General features: G+C 48.7%; 1 protein-coding gene across 2 annotated transcripts in view; it reads left to right on the top strand.

The window, feature by feature from the left end:
• Positions 1-719: 719 nt before the first annotated feature.
• The window catches only part of SIDT1 (SID1 transmembrane family member 1), a 47,740-nt gene continuing 29,006 nt past the window's right edge, over positions 720-19,453 (top strand). For both annotated transcript variants that reach the window (XM_087756570.1, XM_087756569.1), the window contains exon 1: positions 720-896. In XM_087756570.1, coding sequence (XP_087612696.1) covers positions 720-896 — 177 coding nt within the window. The remainder of the gene's footprint in view (positions 897-19,453) is intronic.

The following is a 19,453-nucleotide window of genomic DNA, read 5'->3' as shown; positions in this document are numbered from 1 at the left end:
TAAGAGTATCGCAGTGCTGTTTGTAGCAGTTTCATGAACGGCTCAAAGAATGTGAGATGCACCAAGCCACGCCTGAATTAACGAAATGACATTGCGCTGCAGCCTTTCACACCTTTGGACCGAACTAAAAGACGAGGGCGTTTATCCCAAAGTTACGAGAAGCAAAAAACCAACGTTTGCGATGGTCCTATGCGAGACGCGTTGCAGGTGGAAGCCGCCGCTCCAGCGAGCTGGCAGAGCCTGGGGCGAGGACGCCCCTGACCCGGTGGGCCGGCGGCGTTGAAGCCCTGCGGATGCCGGTGCCGTGGCCCCATCCCCACCTGCCCGACAGTGCCAACGTGCCCCCAAGCTCACGGCACAGCTCCCCAAGGGGAAAAGCTCCCTGACAACCGCCTGCCAAAGCCGGCTCAGAATTTGGGGCCGGGCGCAGGAAGGAGACCCTCCTCCCCGGGGCCGGCCAGCCCGCCGGCCTCCCTTCCCTGCCCGCGCCCTCCCCGCCGGCCGGCGGAGGGTCCTTCCCCGGGGAAAGTTGCTCGGCGCCCCCCGATCGAGGGGCGGGGGTGTCCGGGGCTGCCTCCCCGCCTCCCCCGGCGCCTCTGCCTGTCGCCGAGCTATTTATTTAAATTGCAAATAAAGCGCCTCGACGCCCGCCCTGCCGGCGAGAGACAGTCCGGCTGCCGCACCGGGCGGCCGGGGCCGGCGGCGGCAGGGGCGAGCCCATGGCCGGGGGGGCGGCCCCGGCCCCCGGGGCGCTGCTCTGCGCCCTGCTCTGGGCAGCGGCGGCGGCGGCGGGGGGCGGCCCCGCGCCCGGCGCCTTCGGCCGCGTCTACCGGGGCGCCGTCAACATCAGCGCGGAGCGGGTCTACGCCTTCGCCTACAGCAGCGAGCCCGGGCAGGTAGGAGCGTCCCCGGGGCGCCGGGGAAACGCACCGTGCCCGCCTCGCCCTCCCTCCGCCGGTGCGGCCGGGGAGGGGAGGGCGCCGGGGCCGCCGCTGCGGCTCGGCCGCTGCGCGGGAGCGGGCCGGGCTCTCCCTCCGCGCCCGCGGCCCGGCCCGCATCCCCCCGCCGCCGCGGGGCCGGGAGCCGCGGGGCACCTGCGGGCGTCCCCGGCGCGGCCGGGGCAGCGCGGGGCGGGCAGGCGGCTCGGTGCGCCTCCCGGACGGGGGCTCGGCATCCAGCGCTTCTGACAGCAAAATGGGTTTAGACTCTAGAAGGGAATTACGAGGATAATAGAGCTACCTTAAAAAAGAAAAGGCGGGGGGGGGGCGGTATGCACTTCATGAGCCTTTTTAAATACCATTTTTCCACACTTGAGTGCTTCAGTAGGAGCAGGGTGCTGTCCCCGGGGAGGTGAGCCAGGGCCGCGCTGGTGCGGTGTGATGTGAGGAGGCTGCGGGGCAGCGCTGCCGAGGCCACGGCTGTTTGTGATGGGGAGGGAAGCCTGTCATTCATGTACGCTATTGCGGGTTTTCCCCCCTCCCCCCCTTTTTAATGTCGTGTTTATCTCAAGTAGCTAAGTGGTACCTTGGAAACTCTGCCCCCGTTGTTTGGATTGGGCATTAATGGCTGGGTAAGATGTGCTCGTGTACCAAAAGATGGTGAACGGGGTAAATGAATCTTCCCCCCTGTCCTCAGTTGCACAGGACAAGACAAAATGGCAAACACCGTTTTTTCTACACTACATTTCTAATGCTTCAATATGAAGGTAGCTGTAGAGAGATCATGATAAAAGGGGGTGGGGGGGGAAAAGCAGGGGCAGGTGGCATTAATCATCCCTTGCTTTGCTTTACTCTGAAATTCCAAAAGATCCAGACCTTTAAATACTTGTCTTTCTCCCATTATGTGCATTACTGTGTAATAAAGTACACCTGGTATTTATGGGGCAGGGGTTGTGTGTCAGGGCTATGATGCAACTGAGCACAGCTTTACTTAACTGTTGGGTGCCACCACTGGACCCAGGAGGCCAAAAGCATGCTTTGGGCATGAACCTCCTTGAAGAAGCTGGTGGTGGTGTAAATTAGACTTCTTCAGGAGTTACAGGTATTGGGTATTATGATGAGGGCCTGTTGGCAGATCAAGTGGTGTCTGTGGCTTGTTAGCAGAGACAGCATGTGGGCTGACTTCAGTTAAAATGAATCTGCTTCCTTCTATTAAATGTGCTCTTGGAAGCCACGTGCTTTGCTGGACACCTTCAAGGAAAAAATTTTCTCTTCAGGAGAGCAACTGGGGTGATAGCGGAGTGGGAGGAGGTGGGGAGGGAGTACACGGCTGCTCTATGCTGTTTGCAGGTATCTAAATGCACTTTCTGCTCGATGGCTACTTTCAGACACATGGCTGTGAAGAGCCACCCAGTCCAGACTACCGCTGCATTTAAGCGGAAACTTTAGTGGACTAATCTCATGTTCCTGTATGCTGGAATGTGAAATTTCTGCAGAGATACTGAGCTGGTCAAGAGCGTATCTGAGAAGGGAAATCTCAGGTTTGAGGCTCAATATTTTTTTTTATGCAGAGCTCTCCAAGTACTGCCATGAGCATGCTTAAAGAGGATCATGCAACCAGCTCCTGCTATGAAAACTCATTTGGAAGAGAAAAGCCATTTATAGATGGACTGTGCCAGGAGCCTTTCTGATGAGGGGTGCCCAGAAAAGGTTCTAAGGATAGGGAAGGTCCTAGAGAAGAGAAGGCACCAGGGAGACCTTATTGTGGCCTTGCAATATATAAAGGGGGCTTATAAGAAAGATGAAGAGAAGCTTTTTACCAAGGCCTGTAATGACAGGACAAGGGGCAACGGTTTTAAACTGAAAGAGGGTAGATTTGGGTTGGACGTAAGGGAGAAATTTTTTCATGATGAGGGTGGGGAAACACTGGAACAGGTTTCCCAGAGAAGCTGTGGGTGCCCCATCACTGGAAATGTTCAAAGTCAAGGTCGGACGGGGCTTTGAGCAACCTGACCTAGTGAAGATGCCCCCCTGCCCACAGTAGGGCGTTTGGACTAGATGATCTTGAAAGGTCCTTTCCAAGCCAAACCATTCCATGATTCCTCACTGAGGAGCCCTACGGATGCTGTCGCAAAATGAGTGGTTAGGTCTCTTAAGTAGTCACCACCACAGATATTTGCAAATAGTGATTTGGATAAAAATTTATGAAGGGGTAATTTAACAAAGTTTGATGGCAAGGTTAACTCTATTACTTATTAGATGAATGGAATATATGTATCAAGAGAGAGAGAAGGGAAGATTGAGATAGAAGGAAATACAAGGGGGGTAAAGGAGGCCCTCCCGTTGAGGCACGAGGTTCGGAATGGACCCCCTTGCTTTCTAAGCTCCTTCTCCGAGAGGAGCCTAGGTGCGGCTGGATCCACTCCTAGTCTCAGACTTGTTCAACAGTTTATGTCTAAGGATTATATGTATTCAGTAGCAGCTTAAGGTTTCTTTATAGTAAAGAGAGAATCACAAGAATTTAGCAGTAACTAATCATTGGTTACTCTAGCATGAACAAAGTGATTAAATGAGGTTTACTACAATATTAGTATTGATCTACACACACACAATGAGCCTAACAAAGGTACCTATTAAAATTCCCTAGGGTTTAGTGAAAACGCAATACACGCAGGTAAAAATTCCCTTTGAGTTCAGTGAAATACTCACTTCAATGGCCAAAAGTCAAGCCTCGAGGAGCAAAGAGTACCAGAGATCAGCCCAGGTCCTGTTGCTAGGCCAGAGCTGAGGCAGCAGAAGCCTTCAAGAAGGCGTCTGGCCTAATCAAGACAACTGGCTGCAGGGGTGTGCAGCCCCCTCCCCAGCTGTGGCTCTGAACTGGTGAGAGGCAAACATGGCTGGGTCTCCTCTTGCCAGCCTGGTCAGAGCTAGAGGCTGGTTTGTCCTGGTGGTCCTGCATCTCCCTGATGATGAGGATTGCTCAAAGTTTAGGAGCTTGGTGGTGGAAATCTCGACTTTAATCTGGGACCATGCTCTTGTGGGCAAGTTTTTCTTGTGCAAGAGTTGTGAAGATACTTAGGGACATGCTGTCCTCTGGGTAGTTGTTGGACCTCCTGAAGGAATGCAAGTCCTGTAAAAACTCAGTGTACCAGTCCTTGCCGTTCACTGCAGTCTTTAGCCTCGAACTCTTAGCAAGTGGAGCATCAGCCACTGTTTGCCAGTTGCCTACCACTTGTGAGCTCTCTGCTCTTTCTGGTCTTTTCAGTCTCCTCCAGTCTCCGTGCTGATGGCAGGTCAGCCAGAAGCTTCTGATACCTTGAGGCAGGTAACACATGGACCATTAACCTTAGTTACAGGAAATTTAATTGAATAAAAGAGCATTTTCCATGTGGAAGGGCTGCAGTGCGTGAGTTTAATTGCTTCCCCTCTGAAGCAAAGCCGGGTCTGGAGTGGTCTGGCTCTGAAACAGGGATTTGCTCCGGGTTCTGCTGTTTTCCCTGTTTGCTGCTCTCTCTCATGAGGGCAGGCCTACAAAGCAAGGGACAACTTGGAGCCAAGGACAAGGCATGAAGGCTGGCTTGTGACCCATCAGTCATCTGTAAATGTTCTGGTTGCTCACATGCTGTGGCTGCCAGGGCACATCTGAAAATGCAGCTGAACAGAGCAATGCTTGAATGACGGATGAAAGAAAGGAGGGAACAAGACTGTTACTCCTGTTTGGTGCTTTAGAGACTTACCAGTTTCTGAAAAGGGTTGTGCTTGCCTGATCTTGGAGGGTGTTCTTCATCCACATAATCTTCCTTACTCCTTGGGATACAGGTATGCATGCGTGAGGGAAGGGGAAAAGCAAGTCCTGTGAGATTGCTCGTGAGCAGATTTATACAAGGTGAAGAAAGTACAACTCAGGGCTCTGGAGCAGAGCTGCTTTGAGACAGGCAAGTGACTTCCCTTCTGTGCAGCTCCTGGGTGTGTAAAATGAAAATAAGGCTACTTACATGCTGACCAAGTCACCTAGCTGAAACTCTTATGCATGTATACGTTGCCAGGTCTCTTCTCTCTGTGTGTGGAGGGGGAAAAACCTTCCCATGTGCTGTTCAGAAACACTTCACCTTGTGTCTTGAGGCAGAAGAGCTGCCAGGCTCTTTTGCACTTGGCAACTAGGATTTAGGCCTTAATTCCTGAGGTGGAACTGTAAAAGTAAAGCTGTGCTGAGGAGAAGCACAGCCACCTCTGCTGCAAGGGTCCTCCAGAGTTGGCCTGTGAACAGAGGGACGTGTCAAACTCCTTCCTCGTGGTGGAAAGTCTTCGTTTGTTATGGGGTAGTCTTACTGCTTTTCTAGTTCCCTTTTCCTCCTCCTAGCTGCACTATGAAATTTTCCCCTCTGCACAGCTGTTTGTTTAATGTTTAACTGCGAGTGTAAGAAATACAGTAATAAAACCAGCTGTTGCGCCTGTCACTGTGCACCCAAGCTCTAACAGCAAAGGCAGATGTGCACTATTAGAAGTCTGGTGAACACTTAGTTGGGCAAACAGGATTATCTTCTTTTAGGATTGTCTAAACTGGAGACGTCCAGGATGAGGGGGAAAATGAGCATACTCATGAGCATCTCCAGTTCCACATAATCAACATGTCCCTACTTGGGAAGGGGGAAGGAAAGAGAGCTCATTTGCTAGAGCTGCCTTTGCAGTATGTTCCAGCCCAGAAGACGGAACGAGAGTTGTAAAATGTTTCTGCTGGATTTACCACTGACTGGAGAAGGCTTTATGTGACAAGTGAGACAACCCGCTTAGTTCCATGATTACAGTAACACAGGGGCTTCCAAAAAGAAAAAAAGGGGTGTGTGTGTGTGAGCACTGAGGGAATTCAAAGTGAATGACTCTTTCCACCGCTGTAAGCTCCGGCAGTTGCTAATAGTTAATCTGCTGAAAACACAAATGCCACTAATACTGCGCATGTGGGTATTTCCTGTACCAGGTCCTAAGTGGTGCAGGAGAGTATCATGAGGAAGAAGACTGTTGGAGACAACGAATGTTCTTCCTAATCGGACCTCAGGTCAGCTGAATGCATGATTTGGAAGATACTTGGACTATATTTGGAAAACCAAGTATCTCTCAGGAGAACAAGTTTCCAACCTGCCATTTGTAGGCAAAGCTGCTGCAACCCAGACACAGCTCTTGTACGTTCATGCAGTGCGTCTTGGTTGCGATGAGCCCAAAAGCTGAAGAGTGGGCTGCACCTATATGATGAGCTCAAAAGCAGTGGGCTTGCAGTGGGCTGCACCTATTTTAGGAGAAAGAGTGGGTGATATTTTCCTCCTCCCTTGCCAGGACTAGAAACGGAGCCCCAGTCTCGGTTCCCATATGGCCCAGCCTTACTGTAAGGTGTGATTGGCAGTAGATGAAGCTGTGGCTTCTCTGCTGAGCAGTTGGGCCATGTGAGGATGTGTAGCCCTGGAGTGACTGCTCGCTATGCGGAGTCTATCTGAGGGGTGATGAGTAAAAAATTACCCTCACCGAATGAGTGAGAGAGGCTGTGTGCCACCATGGAGGGTTGCTAACATCATTACCCTTCCTTCTTTCATGATTGCAGATGAGAAAAAGTTGACTGACCTAAGGGAAGAGGGGAATCAACACCACCAAGAAGAACAGAAGTCTTTCAATTAGATGCATTAAACTTTGTGACCCTCTAGTAGAGACCAAGTGCCTTTTCCAGCCCAAAGAGCATGATGCATTTGGGTTCCTCGGTCCCCTCGTGAATGGGTCTCTCATATCCTAGATCTGGATGGCAGCTGCACTTGCTTTGCTCTAGGCAAGGAGCCAGAACTGGAGTTCACCCATGCGTTCCTCTGGGATTGTGTGACGAGTCACTTGCTCAGACCAAAGCCATCTGTCGTAGCTGCAGGGAAACTCCTTGATCTGCTGCACAGGGCAACCTGGTTTAATAAGTGGCAGTGATCAAATCTGTGTTTACTGTTCTCTGCTGCTTCACATGCGAGTGTAGGTCCCATTCCAGCAGCACCCATGCCTGTTACAACAATTCTAGGAGCAATTTTTTGACCTCTTGCTTCTGAGCTGATTTTAAGCTGCATGTGTAGGACTCTTCAGGCTGGAACTAAACTATCTCAAAGTATTCCCTTGCTCTCCTGCGTGTCTTCTTCATAATGTTAGTCTTGGCCCAAACACCGTTGCTTTTTGGTTGCTGGCTCTAGTCTGTTCACCACAGGACACTGGAAGAGCCTCAGCACACCATTTCTGGAGCCTAATATTAAATTCCTTATGAGGCAGAAATGTAGGCACAATGTCAAATCCAGAAAAATCAAAGCAAGTTATAGTATATGATGCCTGAAGCCAAGCAAGGTTCAACAGAATCCCTTTGGAATAACTTTTGTATGTGTAATTTATCTTTTTTAAAAGAAAACAACCAACCTTAGGAGGTGACAGCGTAGGCAGCACACAGCACTTGGACTGCTCTTGCTGCTTCTCAGTGGGGTTTCTTGGCCGCTCCTCACCCTGCCCAGAGTCATGCGAAAAGCTCTGGCTTACAGGAGAAAGCAAAACTAAACTGTGAGAGAAATGGTGTGGAGATCTGCTCAAAACATGAGCTTGACTGTTGTTTTCTGCAGCAGAAAATATAGTCTTGGAAACTTTGGCTCTGGCAAAAATGGGATATCCCAAGTGAAAGAATGGTGTGGGAGGTGGCTTTGCTTTGAGCTGGGGATGGGATCATGTGCCCACCTGAGATCCCTTCAAACTTAAATTATTCTTTGGCTTTCTAGGTTTTTGTTCTTTGTGGATTTAGAAGCATAGAATCATGGAATTGTCTAGGTTCGAAAAGACCTTCAAGATCATCGAGTCCAACCGTTAACCCAGCGCTGCCAAGGCCACCACTAAACCGTGTCCCTGAGCACCACATCCACCTGTCTTTTAAATCCCTCCAGGGATGGGGACTCAGCCCCTGCCCTGGGCAGCCTGTGCCAGGGCCTGACAGCCCTTTCAGTGAAGAAGTTTTTCCTGATACCCAACCTAAACCTCCCCTGGCGCAGCTTGAGGCCGTTCCCTCTCGTCCCATCGCTTGTTACGGGGGAGAAGAGACCGACCCCCACCCCGCTACAACCTGCTTTCAGGCAGTTGTAGAGAGCGAAGGTCTTTCCCTACCTAGAGGGGCAAAAGGGAGTACATCTTGAAGGAGGCTATTAGTTTGCAGTCTACAGGAAAAAAGCCTAAGAGGTCTGCTCTGGTTTCTTGCAGGGTGGCCCGCAGACCTTCAGATGGTGACTTCAGTGCTGGCAAGAATTTTATTTTTATTTCAAATGTGTAAGCTAATGCTGTCAAGCTTGATAACTTGTCATTGTACTGAAGCATCTCTTTTGAATTTGGATGTTGTTCTAAATCTTAAAATCACTCTCTTCTTGTTGGACTGTCCTGTTGTTGAAAATCAAAGCTGATCAGGTTTTGTTGTTCCCCCTGCTGCCCCCTCCCCACCCCCCACGATGTTTAGATTAAAAAAAGAACAAAATTTCTGCATAAGAGTAACTTCATCAAAATGTCTCTCCTCGGTTTGAACTCTTTCCAAGAACAGTGCAGCAATTTATAATACAAACATTTGCATTGTAAGTGGAGGCTGAAATGTCCTTAAATAACTTGTGCCGAAGTTGTTGGGTAGGAAGGTGTGCTTTTCCCATACAGACCTCATCTGTTATTTCAGGGGATATTGAGGGAATGAAAGTGTAGTCTGTAAAAGCTGTGTTGCAAGGGTGGGACATCTGCTCGGTTTGAGAATATCGTTTAGTACGTTTGCATAAGCAAGCGCTATTTCCTGCTGTGTGTATTTAGAGCAACACAGAGGATTTCAGAAGCAGCCTTCCTTACTTTCTTGATGCTAATGTTTTTCTTTGGGCATAGAAATACCTACTTCAGTGTGGTTTAAAACAAACAAACAATGGTTTAAAAAAAAAAAAAAAGACAAGAAGACAACATGTAGGATACGTAATTCTGGACATCCGAAGTGTCACTGAGGTGAAGAACTTGGGAGCCAAGAAAGAACCAGATATTTGTGTTGTGACAGTAATCCCTGGAGTTACTGCCATGAGTTTGGGGTTGCGGCAAATTTGGAAAGGTTATAAGCCCTTTTGTTTCGAGGGTTGCCCTAGCCCAGAGTTCCAGCTGCTGTGGGTTAGGAAGACGCTATTTATTAGAGAGTCGTTTGTTCCTTAACTGGCTGTTCAAAAAAGGATTTATTCGTTTATTTTTAAGGTCTTCCTGAAGTCTGAGGGTGGTCAGAAACAGGTACCTACTTCATCCAGTATGGCAATTCCTAGTTTTTCTTTCTGGCTGCCCTGGAGACTCCCTAGTGACATTGGTTAAAGGACAAAATTTCAAAAAAGGAAAAAGACAAATATTAACATGCTTTGTATTTGTCTTGCTTCCATTTATGCTGCACAGACACTGTTGCAAACAAGTGAACTCATGGGAATGTCCATGGCAGACTCTAAGTCCGTACAGCGTATTTGCACAACTTGAAACTTCTAAATGAAAAATATTAATCCTGGAACAATTACATTAATGTGACTGAGGCTGTGCTTGACATACCCAGAGCCTGTCGCTTAGTTTATGCTGCTTTGGATATTTAATAGTCCTGGCAGAAACGATGGGAGAAAACGGTGGGCCAAGGTTATTGGACAGGTTGCTTTTGGCAATTAAGACTTACTGAGATCAGGGCACGAACTCAGACAGAGAAAGGCTGAAAGGGAATGCTCCTCTGAGCTCCGCTTGTTTTGGTGTCAGACAGGAGTGGTGCTCGTGTCTCCTGAGAGGGCAGGAAAGAGGTTCTGTACTGCCTGTCGCTCTGTCTCATAACTATTGTCCTTCAGCTTCCCTCTGTTGCGTTGGCAGTGGGAAGAGCAGCCGAGCTCGGCGCTGACAGATATGTGCTGTATTCACTGCCTCAATTGCTCTAGCCCATCTGGCTGAATCCTGCTTCGCTTAATTTCAGGGTTTATATGAAAATGAAGCACCTCTTTCTTGTGCAACAGCAGACAGCAGCAATTCAGTGGCTTTTGTGGACGTGTCCTGCGCTGAGACCTTCCATGGTAACTAGCAGCCTGTGTGTTTGCTTGTGGGATGTGTTCGCTGCCCGCTGGCTTGGCTTGGTGCCTTGTCAGGCCCACAACCAAGTGCTGTCGCAACGTGCGCTGATAATCTCCAACAGTCTCGCAAGGAGCGGCTTACGTGTGGGTGCGGCAGAGAACATGGCGAAGCCCTGGTGTGATTCAAAGGTTTTGCTCGGCGTGAGATTGTGGAAAGGAATCCACAGCAATGCTCTTGAAAACCTTTGCTTGCAGCACGAACTGTTGTTGCAACCTCCTGCCTGCCCTTAAATTCACATCCCCGCAGTCTTCAGCTGATGTGTAATCTGTGTGGGAAACGCAGACTTAATAATCAGTCCAAGGACTCTTTTGTGTCAACAAGAGCCCGGTTTATTTTGCTTAATGTTTGCAGCCATGTTGGTCCTGTTCAGCTGTGTGAATTTGGGACCGGCTCCTTTTGCCCGTTCCCATCTAGAGAATGGAATTCAGATGCGCTTTTTTTTTTTTCATTTTCTTTCCTTTTTTTTTGCCCCCTATCTCCAGGGTGGTGATAGAACCGAAGTACAAATATTTGTCTTTCCTGGTCTAACACGTTTTTATATAGTGCTGAGAGCTCTCTCTTTATTCAGCTGTCTAACTCCCCTGTCCACCTTGAAATACAGAAAAAAGCTCAAGGTCAGTCTTCTGAGAAACAAAGCTGTCATGAGCTTGGCTGGTGAATAGAGATGGACGTGGCAGAGGCTTGGCGATGGGAAGGAGTGTGAGGAGCAGAAGTCTCTAAAGCAGTCCCGACCCTGCCTCAGTCCTGCCGCGCGAAAGGCAGCAGGATGGTTATTGCTGAGAAATGTTAGTGTGGGGCCTGGCAGTCAAAAGGAGCATTTGGTACACGAGGTTGTTTCCCAAGACCCAGCCTGGGCTGTCCCACCTCAAACCTAACTGCGGGTACCTGCAGGAAGCGAGGATTTCAGCTTGGAAGGTACAGATGAAATCTAGCACTGTAGGATAGTACCAGTACAGACAGCCTCCATCTGTGTGTGTACGAGGAAGGGGAAGGGAGAGGTGCAACTCGTTTTCTGTGGCACAGTCTGCTCCGAAGTGAAGTCACTCCGCAGTGGTGGTGTTGCAGGGGTGACGGCAGCCTGGTTGACCACCTTACTGCCCAGGCAAAACCTCCTCCTCATCTCACCAACGCGAAGCGAGTGGGGGTGGACGCAGAGGAGGCTCATTGTCTTTTGTTCTAGTGCGGGAGTTTATTGTTATTTTAAATAAAAACTGTGCTTTGTAGCTGGAGTTCCTCTTGTCTACACGCAACATAGGTAGATCTTATTTCTGCGTTGGGAGGGAGGATTGTGTGTGGTGGGAGCGGTGGCTCTGAGGCAAACACCAAATGCTGACTTTCAAAGAGAAAGATGGGACTACGTGCACTGGCTCAGTGGTGAATTTACTAAACCTGTTGCATGAAAATGTGTTTGTTGTCTATATGAGGGCAAACGGAGTCTGGAAGCAAAACATGGATTAGAAGTTTAAGGTAGGTTAATTGGAAGAAGGCCTGAAAAAGCACAAACACCAGTTCATAGGTGCTTTGTTCTTATCCTTGTCCCTTGTGACGCTTCTGCTAGACAGTTCACCCTGCCAGGCAAAACGGCTTTCTCCAAGACACTAATTAGGGTTCCTTCCACTCTGTAGCACAAAATCAGAGTGTGATTGACAGCAGATGAGAAGAGCCCTGCTTGCAATTAAATGTTAATCCTTTCTGCGCTCTCCCAAGCTTCCTCGTAATTGCACCTAGAGTCTTCTGAACTTTGTTGCTCTGATATCCCCAAGCTCATTTGCAAGTGGTGGGGAGGATCTGGAGGGACTGTTAGTTGGGAACTTCTTGCACAGGTTTGGCCCACAGGCAAATCCCACCTGTTTTATTGCCATGTTTTGGAGGAGTAGCTATTATGTCAGGCAGAGGCCCATCAAATCGAAGCTTCCTGCTGCTGGGAGCTGCTGCTGTATCCCTGAGACTTGTGAGGGGGAGAACGGAGCCTCATCCTGGGGCTGGGATCTGGCCCCTCCACTGAAAGTGCAGGACCTGCCCGTGAGAGGCCCTGTGTTACTGTGGCGATGGCGGCAGGGTAAATAACTAGATGGGCTGGAACCTCGGTCACCATCTGTCCAACTTCTTAATCACTCTGGGGTTTTTCTGGGCTTTTATTATAAAGATTTTGATGGGGTTGGGTGGTGTGATGCTCCTGATTGATCTGGGCTACGTGCAAACGTAGGAAGAGCAGAGGTATTCACTGCAAATGAATTGCTCATATATTGAGGTGAAATCTAAAGTACACTGGGATCTTCTTAATGAGCTGCTCTGTACACGTTGCTTGTGACTTTCTGATGTTCCTGTCTGTCTGAAGCACCCTATTTGCGTGTGGCTTGGGAAGCAGCTTTGCCTGTGGGGAGTGCGGAGAGAAAGGCGAGAGGAATGAAAGAAGTGTAATGGAATCACACTTGTGAGCCCATGCTTAGGTCAGAGGTGATCCTGCCTCGATGCAGCTGGATGCTGCCCCAGATATCATCAGACCTAAGGTGCTCAGGGCACCTGAATATGGGCTTTTATGGGAACAGGGCAAAGGAGCTCTAAGCAGCTGTTACAGGGAGCAAATACGGAGCGCCGAACACAGGGAATGTGGAGGGAAGTCATGTATAGTGGTAATATAGCATATACCAGTTTTCACGTGGGTAAGAAATGAGAATAAGTGCTTAGATTTTAAAGAATATTGAGTCTTGAGAATCTTGCCTCCATCCTCCTGGTAATCCTATTTCTTACTAGTATAACACTAGCAATATTATAAGATAATGGAAAAGGCAGGAAAGCTGACTAAATGTTGTAGATGGCCTATGGTCAGCTTAGTTTTGTGGAGAGAGGGAAACCAAATGAGGGGTCTAACTGCTGGATCACAGCAGAGGGAAGGGACCTTCTCTCCCCTCTCAGGCTTCTCCCTATCAAAGCATTAATCACCAAAGCTCTTGTTTCCCTTCCCTTGCCCTTCTCTGGGATAGATGGGAAACTTTTTTTTTTTGCCTGAGGGTGGTCAAACACCATAACAGGTCTCCCAGAGAGGCTGTGGAGTCTCCATCCGTGGAGATACCCAAAACCCGACTGGGCAACTGGCTCCAGGTGGCCCTGCTTGAGCAGTGGTGTTGGACTAGATGATCTCCAGAGGTCCCTTTCAACCTCACCCATTCTGGTGTTCTGCAATTTATAGCATGTCCTTTTGAGAGGTGCTGTATGGTTGAGCCTTATACTATGGTAGGCACCAAACTTGTAATTGGCCTGCACCTTTGCCTTTGTGGTGAAGAGATGCCACAGGGGCAGTGATTAAACCTTTTTGTAGTAGGGTGTGGGCTGCAGGATTTGCCTCCTGTTATGGGCCCAGATGCAGAGCAGAAATCCTAGTCCTGAATGTTGGCTCTGCGGCATCTGTTGCTCTTGACACCCCCAGGGAAATGCTGCAGCCCTTCTCTGGCATAAGGGTACAAGAGGCACTGGTAAGCCATGCGCTTAGTGTCTTCCAAGGCTCATCTTGCACAAGCTGTGGTAATCAGGATCAAAGATTAGGCTAGACAGAGGTGTCATCTTGGGGAAGTCAGTTCCACTAATTTTGTAATAACCTTGGGATCAGTAATTCATGTAATTGCATGAACAAAATTGCTTTGAGATCTGTTTGCAAAGACTGAAGCTTTGAGGACCGCCAAGGTTTGAAAAACAGGCTGGGGTCTCCAGGTGAGATATCAGCAGAGCATCCAAGAGGAGGAGAGCGGGACGCTTGAGTGCTGCTCAGAAGAGAGACTACAGATCCGTCGTCTGGGGAGCAGAAGCACCGTTGTGCAGCAGCTGGAAAGTCAGGGACGTGGAGGGGGAAGGGGAATGCACCCCACGTACTGCAAACGAGGCAGCTTCTTGGCCGTTCGGTGCTGCAGGAGGAGGGTGAGAGAGCTGTGTGCGGTGAGCTGCAGGCTTTATAACACCATCCCTCTTAACCTGATGCTTCTGAGGGTTATGCAGTAGGAACTGTACAGAGCAGATCTCGGGCTTTGAACGTCTCGGTCGCTGTCCCCAGTTAAGCTCTGAACGTGTTGCTTGCGGCCCTCTGCCTCTTTTTGCACCCTTGAGTCTCAGCATCTGTAAAATGGAGATGATTACTGCTGTGGGCATATAGCATGTCATTGCAAAATCAAACGGCCTTTCAGTAGCTGTATATTAACTATATGGGGGAAGCTAAAACTCGCAAAAGTCTGTGGTTACTTGAGCAGGCCCTGCAGGCATCTGGAGCGGCAGTTGCCACAACAGCAGGGCTGCCTGAAAATAGATTATCAGTCCTTAACAGAATGAATTAATCTTGGCGTTGCTTATTGTTAGCTAAGTAAACATCTAATAGTCTTGGCTTCATAGGCAGGTCTCTTTTTTTTTTTTTTTCCCACCCCTCCCTCCTCTCCCCCCCCTCCCCCCTTTTTTTTTTTCCTCCTCTCCTTCCCTAAAGGAAACTTGACTGCACTTAGACTAGTAAAGCACCTAATCTGGAAAAGCCTTGAGATCTTCAAAAAAGTTATGCTCAGTGCTTTCACCTATAGGTTAAGGAGAAGCAAGCATCAGTGTTGAGAGAAAAGAGGAGGCAATTTGTAACCTTGTGCGCTAAGGGCACTAGCTCTTGAGGAGCAGCAGGAGCTCAAACCTGGATGCGGAGCAGCAGCAGGAGGCCTATGCTGGGTAGGTCCAGCCTGCAAAATTTTTAAGCTGTGTTATTGCACCTGCAGCCATGGTCTTTATTAGCTTTCCTTTCACGGGAAATGAAAATGCTAAATCTTTTGGCTAGATTCAGCAATGGACATTCAGGCTAGCAGGAGGGTGTCAGGGTAAAAATGGGCGTGAATGGAGCGCTAGTGAGTCACGGTATGAGAAGTTCAACTGTTGGGCTTGTCCAGGAAGCTTTTACATAGGCGGCTTTGTCTTGTAAAAAAAAGGAGAGTTATGCTCTACAGTTACAAAGCTGCAAAGCTTTCACACCTGGAGTACTGTGTCCAGTTCTGGTCTCCCCAGTACAAGAAATGTGTGGGCTTACTGGAGTGAGTCCAGTGCAGGGCCATAAAGATGATTAAGGGACTGGAGCACGTTTCATGTGAGAGGAGGCTGAGAGAGCTGGGACTGTTCAGCCTGGAGCAGGGAAGGCTCAGGGGATCTCATCAATGTGTATAAATACCTGAAGGGAGGGAATGGAGAAGAGGCAGCCAGGTTCTTCTCAGTGATGCCCAGTGACAGGACAAGAGGCAATGGGCACAAAGTGAAACATAGGCAATAACTGAATCTGAACACAGGATGGAAAAATGGAAACCCTTTTTTTCCCACCCACCCCTGCCCCCCTACTGCGAGGGCAGTCATAGACTGGAACCGGTTATCTGAGAGGTTCTGGAGTCTCCATCTGTGGAGATATCCAGAACCTGACTGAGCCCTGAGCAACCAGCTCCAGCTGACCCTGCTTGAGCAGGGGGCTTGGACTAGGGGACCTCAAGAGGCCGCTTCCAACCACGGCAATTTTGTGACTCTGAAAAACCTATTTCTGGGCTTTCCAGAATGGGAGATGAAGAAATACATAGCACAATGAAAGTAAGAGCTACTTTCTGTAGGAAATGCAGTCAGACTAATTCAGGTGCTTCATGAGGAGAAGGCTGTTCGGCAGTGACTCCTCACTTAGAGTTGTAGCTTGTCTCCTTTCTGCCCAAGTGTTTTTTTCCTATTCTCTTGGTCCCACATGAGTTCTTTCACACTGCTGCATAAGATGGGACTCAAGATGGTATAAATTTCACCAACATGAAGCAGGCTGTCTTCAGAAAGGGGGAGTCTTCAGTAGGGGTTATAAGGCAGCGATGGTGGAAGCAGCCAAATCTGAGGACACAGAAATGAATCTTCCATTATCTAATGGCCGATTCCTTTGTCAGCAAAGATTTGAAAGGATTTCAGCCTTTATATGCTCCTTAGAAAACATCATCCATGGGGAAGGAGCAGAGGTGCCAAGAAGTGAATGAACAGGGGGTGTCAAGTGGACCTAGGAAGTGTAACAGGTCTGTACACTGGGGGTGGAGGGTTTATTCTTCTCAGGGAGATGAACCAACACTTGGGTCTCTGAAGAGCTCACTTGCCGTCACTGTCACTTATTGGATTAGTTGAAATAAGCGTGGCATGCCAGGTGATCGCCAAAACCTTGAAAGCTTATCAAATTGGGTGGGTAGGAATTCAAGCAGTGCAGGAGTTGAAAGTACCATTTGCTGCCTCCTCTCCAGAGCAAGTCCAGGTCCTTACATGTGACCAAGATGTGTCTTGGTCCTGCTTTTGCTCTGCTCATCCCCACCTCTCCGGGGCTCTCCAGCAAGGTGAGGCAGAACACAGATGCACACGTGAGCTTTGAGGGGTGTGGGTTCTCCTAGGCTACCACGCACTGAGGCTGCCCTGGGACTCAGATTATTTGTCCCACCTAATAGCTGCAGCATTCAGTTTCCTGAAGCATCTTCTAGTGCTGTTTTAGAAGGTGATGACACAGTTTAAATTGCCCTTTAAAAAAACAAACAAACAAACAAACAACTTTTTTTAACTTGTTGGATATCTTCTCCCTTCCTCTTCAGCACAGCAGGTCAGTTTTCCTGATTCCAATTCCTTTAAAAAGCATAAGGTGGGGGGGAGAACACTTTAGTTTGAGTAACTTTTTTGGAAAAAAGATGTGATGATCCTGACTTTGGTACTTATTGTTTCTAAGTAGGCATAATACCTTCCATCGCATTGTTGCCTGCACACCTTGACCCCTAGGAGAGGATATTACGTGTAGTCCTAGACTAAGGCCGTTGCCCCTTTGTAACCCTATTGCAGTGAGTAGTGGCTGAGCTAGAGCAGCCTGAAGGGAAGCCCTCAGCCCAGCTGGTGTGACACGTAGGATACGGTAGGGTTACAAAGGGCAAGGATGGGATGCTTATGTCCCATTAGGCATTGCAAGTTACTGTCTCCTGCAAGGGCAGGAATTGCTATTTCAGATTGGATTCTTAATAGAGGTTCCCAAGGGGAACAGGCTCCAAGATTTGCCTGTCCTCTTTGGATTTAAGGGACTGTCTCGTCCAGCAGTGAGCTATGCCATACAGGCCCTGGCTGCTCCCAAGTTCTGGGCCGCATCAGCAGGAGGCGATGCAGGAGTCGAGGCCAAGATGGAAGCGTAGAACGGTTACGAAGTTTTGTCCTCCACTGGGATTTACAGCACATGAGGTGGAGTCCGATTATAAATCATTCAGCTGCTGCCCTGCTGCCCTTCTCCGGTCTGGTTTAGCGGGGATGGAGGTCAAGTTAATAGTGCTGCAGCATGTGTAGCATGGGTACATCTGTAAGCCAGCCTAATTCCAGCCACGAGCTCCCAGCTGCCGTCCCCATGAGCAGCCTGGCTGGCTGGGTGATCTCGTTCACCCAAAGGCATGCATGGGGTTATGTCTCCCTAAGGCTCCGGCCCCTACTGCTATGTACACCTGACTCCTAAAGGAGGTGAGGGCTGTTTTCTCATCTTTCTGTTTCAGCACGAGCTGTATGAAGGGGGTAGGCGGCGGTCATTCTTGCCTGCCCATGCAACGCTTCGTTTGTTTGTGAAGCAGGGCACGTTCCCCACATCTGAGGCAGGGCTCCACAAGGCAGTAAAGGGTTTTGCCAAGCTCCCTTAGTGGTAAGGATGCAATGGCAGACCTCGATACCTTGCAGACTTCACTGGGGGAGAAAATCCTTCCCTTTTGGACAGGACTCGGAGGGCTCTGCTTTGTTTGGTGAATCTTAAGAAAACACTTTCTTGCATCATCATTTGTAGAAGTGTTCAGGGATGCGGTCTTGGTGTGATACTCCCCTCTCTTCATATTAAAATCTAGGAATTCCACAAACTGGCCCAACAGACGTTTAAGATCACATAAAATGTCTAGTGAAGGTCTCGGACTATGAGGTACTGGTATTAAAAACAGTCCTTCAGCCTTGTGCTGGCAATGTTCTGCTCGTCTGCCTATGAAACAGTATTTGATTACATGGCCATGGCTCCTCAAATAATACGCTGTAGAATACAGGTAGCGTGTGTTCTTACTTGTGTAAGCCAAACGGCACGAGAAAGTAATGAAGCTGGAAAATACACTGTGCCACTGGACTTGCTGAACATGCACTGTAATGCAATAGTGGGAAGAGCTGGGATTTCCAAGGGGCTTAAGATTAAATCACAGAATTATTCTTACTATATCTTAATAGATATCAAAAGCTGTGCATTTTTGTTTATGACAGAAAGGTAGAGATCTCTCCTGTGTTTTGTAGGATACCTCGGAGCAGGTTTTTTCTTTTGTCTGACTTTTTGCAAACAGTCTGTGAATTTCTGTTTATGTGTCTTTCCTCTTAGAATCAATATTGAAAATACTTAGTTTGCTGAAAGGGAAGATCCCAGGTGGGAAGAAGAGGCACTCACATGTATGCAAGTTTCACTTCTGTGTCCAAAGCCTGGGCAAACTGTAAAAGTAGTACTTTTTTCTTTTTTTAATACCGCTCAGCATTAGCATATACTTCAAATAGCCAGTACGTTTCTGAAATTGAGAATTTAGAAGAAGTAGAAATGCAACTTTCTGAGTCTTCCAGTGAATACAAATGAATTGTACATTTAATGTAGACATGACTCTCTGCAACATATGCACAACCCGTGTAGTTTCTGTATTTGTGAAGACAGCGCAGAAGAGAATTTCCCACTGTCTAGCTTGCGTTTGTGAGTAGTTGAGGATGCGTAACGCAGTAGTACCATCTGCTGTGAGTCTGATGTGAGCTCCCCATTGCACTGTGCTGATGTGCCCAGCCCTGGAGGGTTCACAGCCCGGTGTCCAACCAGAGGCAGTGGACATCACTTCACCTGTGGAAGTGGGCTTGCTTTAACTGTTTCATGGGCAAAAACCTGCTGAACAGGTAGCTGGAATGTCCCCTTTCTCAATGATAGCTGGTTTCCCCACAGATGGAGAATGGCTCCGTGTGCTTGCAGGACTCCGGCTTGACCATCGTGTCTTCATGCTCCTTAGATTTATTTTCTTGTTCAGTTCCAATGTCTCTTCTTTTGGTTCGCATTCCTTGTCACAGTGACTACAGCAAAGACCTACAAACAAGCAGCAGCTTGTTCAGCCCAGTCCCTGCATTTCCCAGTTACACCAACGTGTGCTGGCTCGGCTCCCCCAGCCGAGCGGGGCAGCCACACAGACTAAGGAGGCTGCGGAGTAACCTTCCAGGCTGCCTGGTGGTGGTGGCCTACTGTGTTGATACCCTTCAGGTGTTACCTGTGAGTCTTCCTTTGCGATGGTGTTTTTCTTAACTTGATTTTAGCGTCCTACTGTGAAATTTACCTGGAAACAAAA

The sequence above is a fragment of the Nipponia nippon genome, unplaced genomic scaffold (genome assembly GCF_047370975.1).
Source record: "Nipponia nippon isolate SJK-2023a ecotype South Korea unplaced genomic scaffold, ASM4737097v1 scaffold_2, whole genome shotgun sequence".
In the NCBI taxonomy this organism is placed as follows: Eukaryota; Metazoa; Chordata; class Aves; order Pelecaniformes; family Threskiornithidae; genus Nipponia; species Nipponia nippon.
This window is presented reverse-complemented; position numbering and strand designations above follow the sequence as displayed.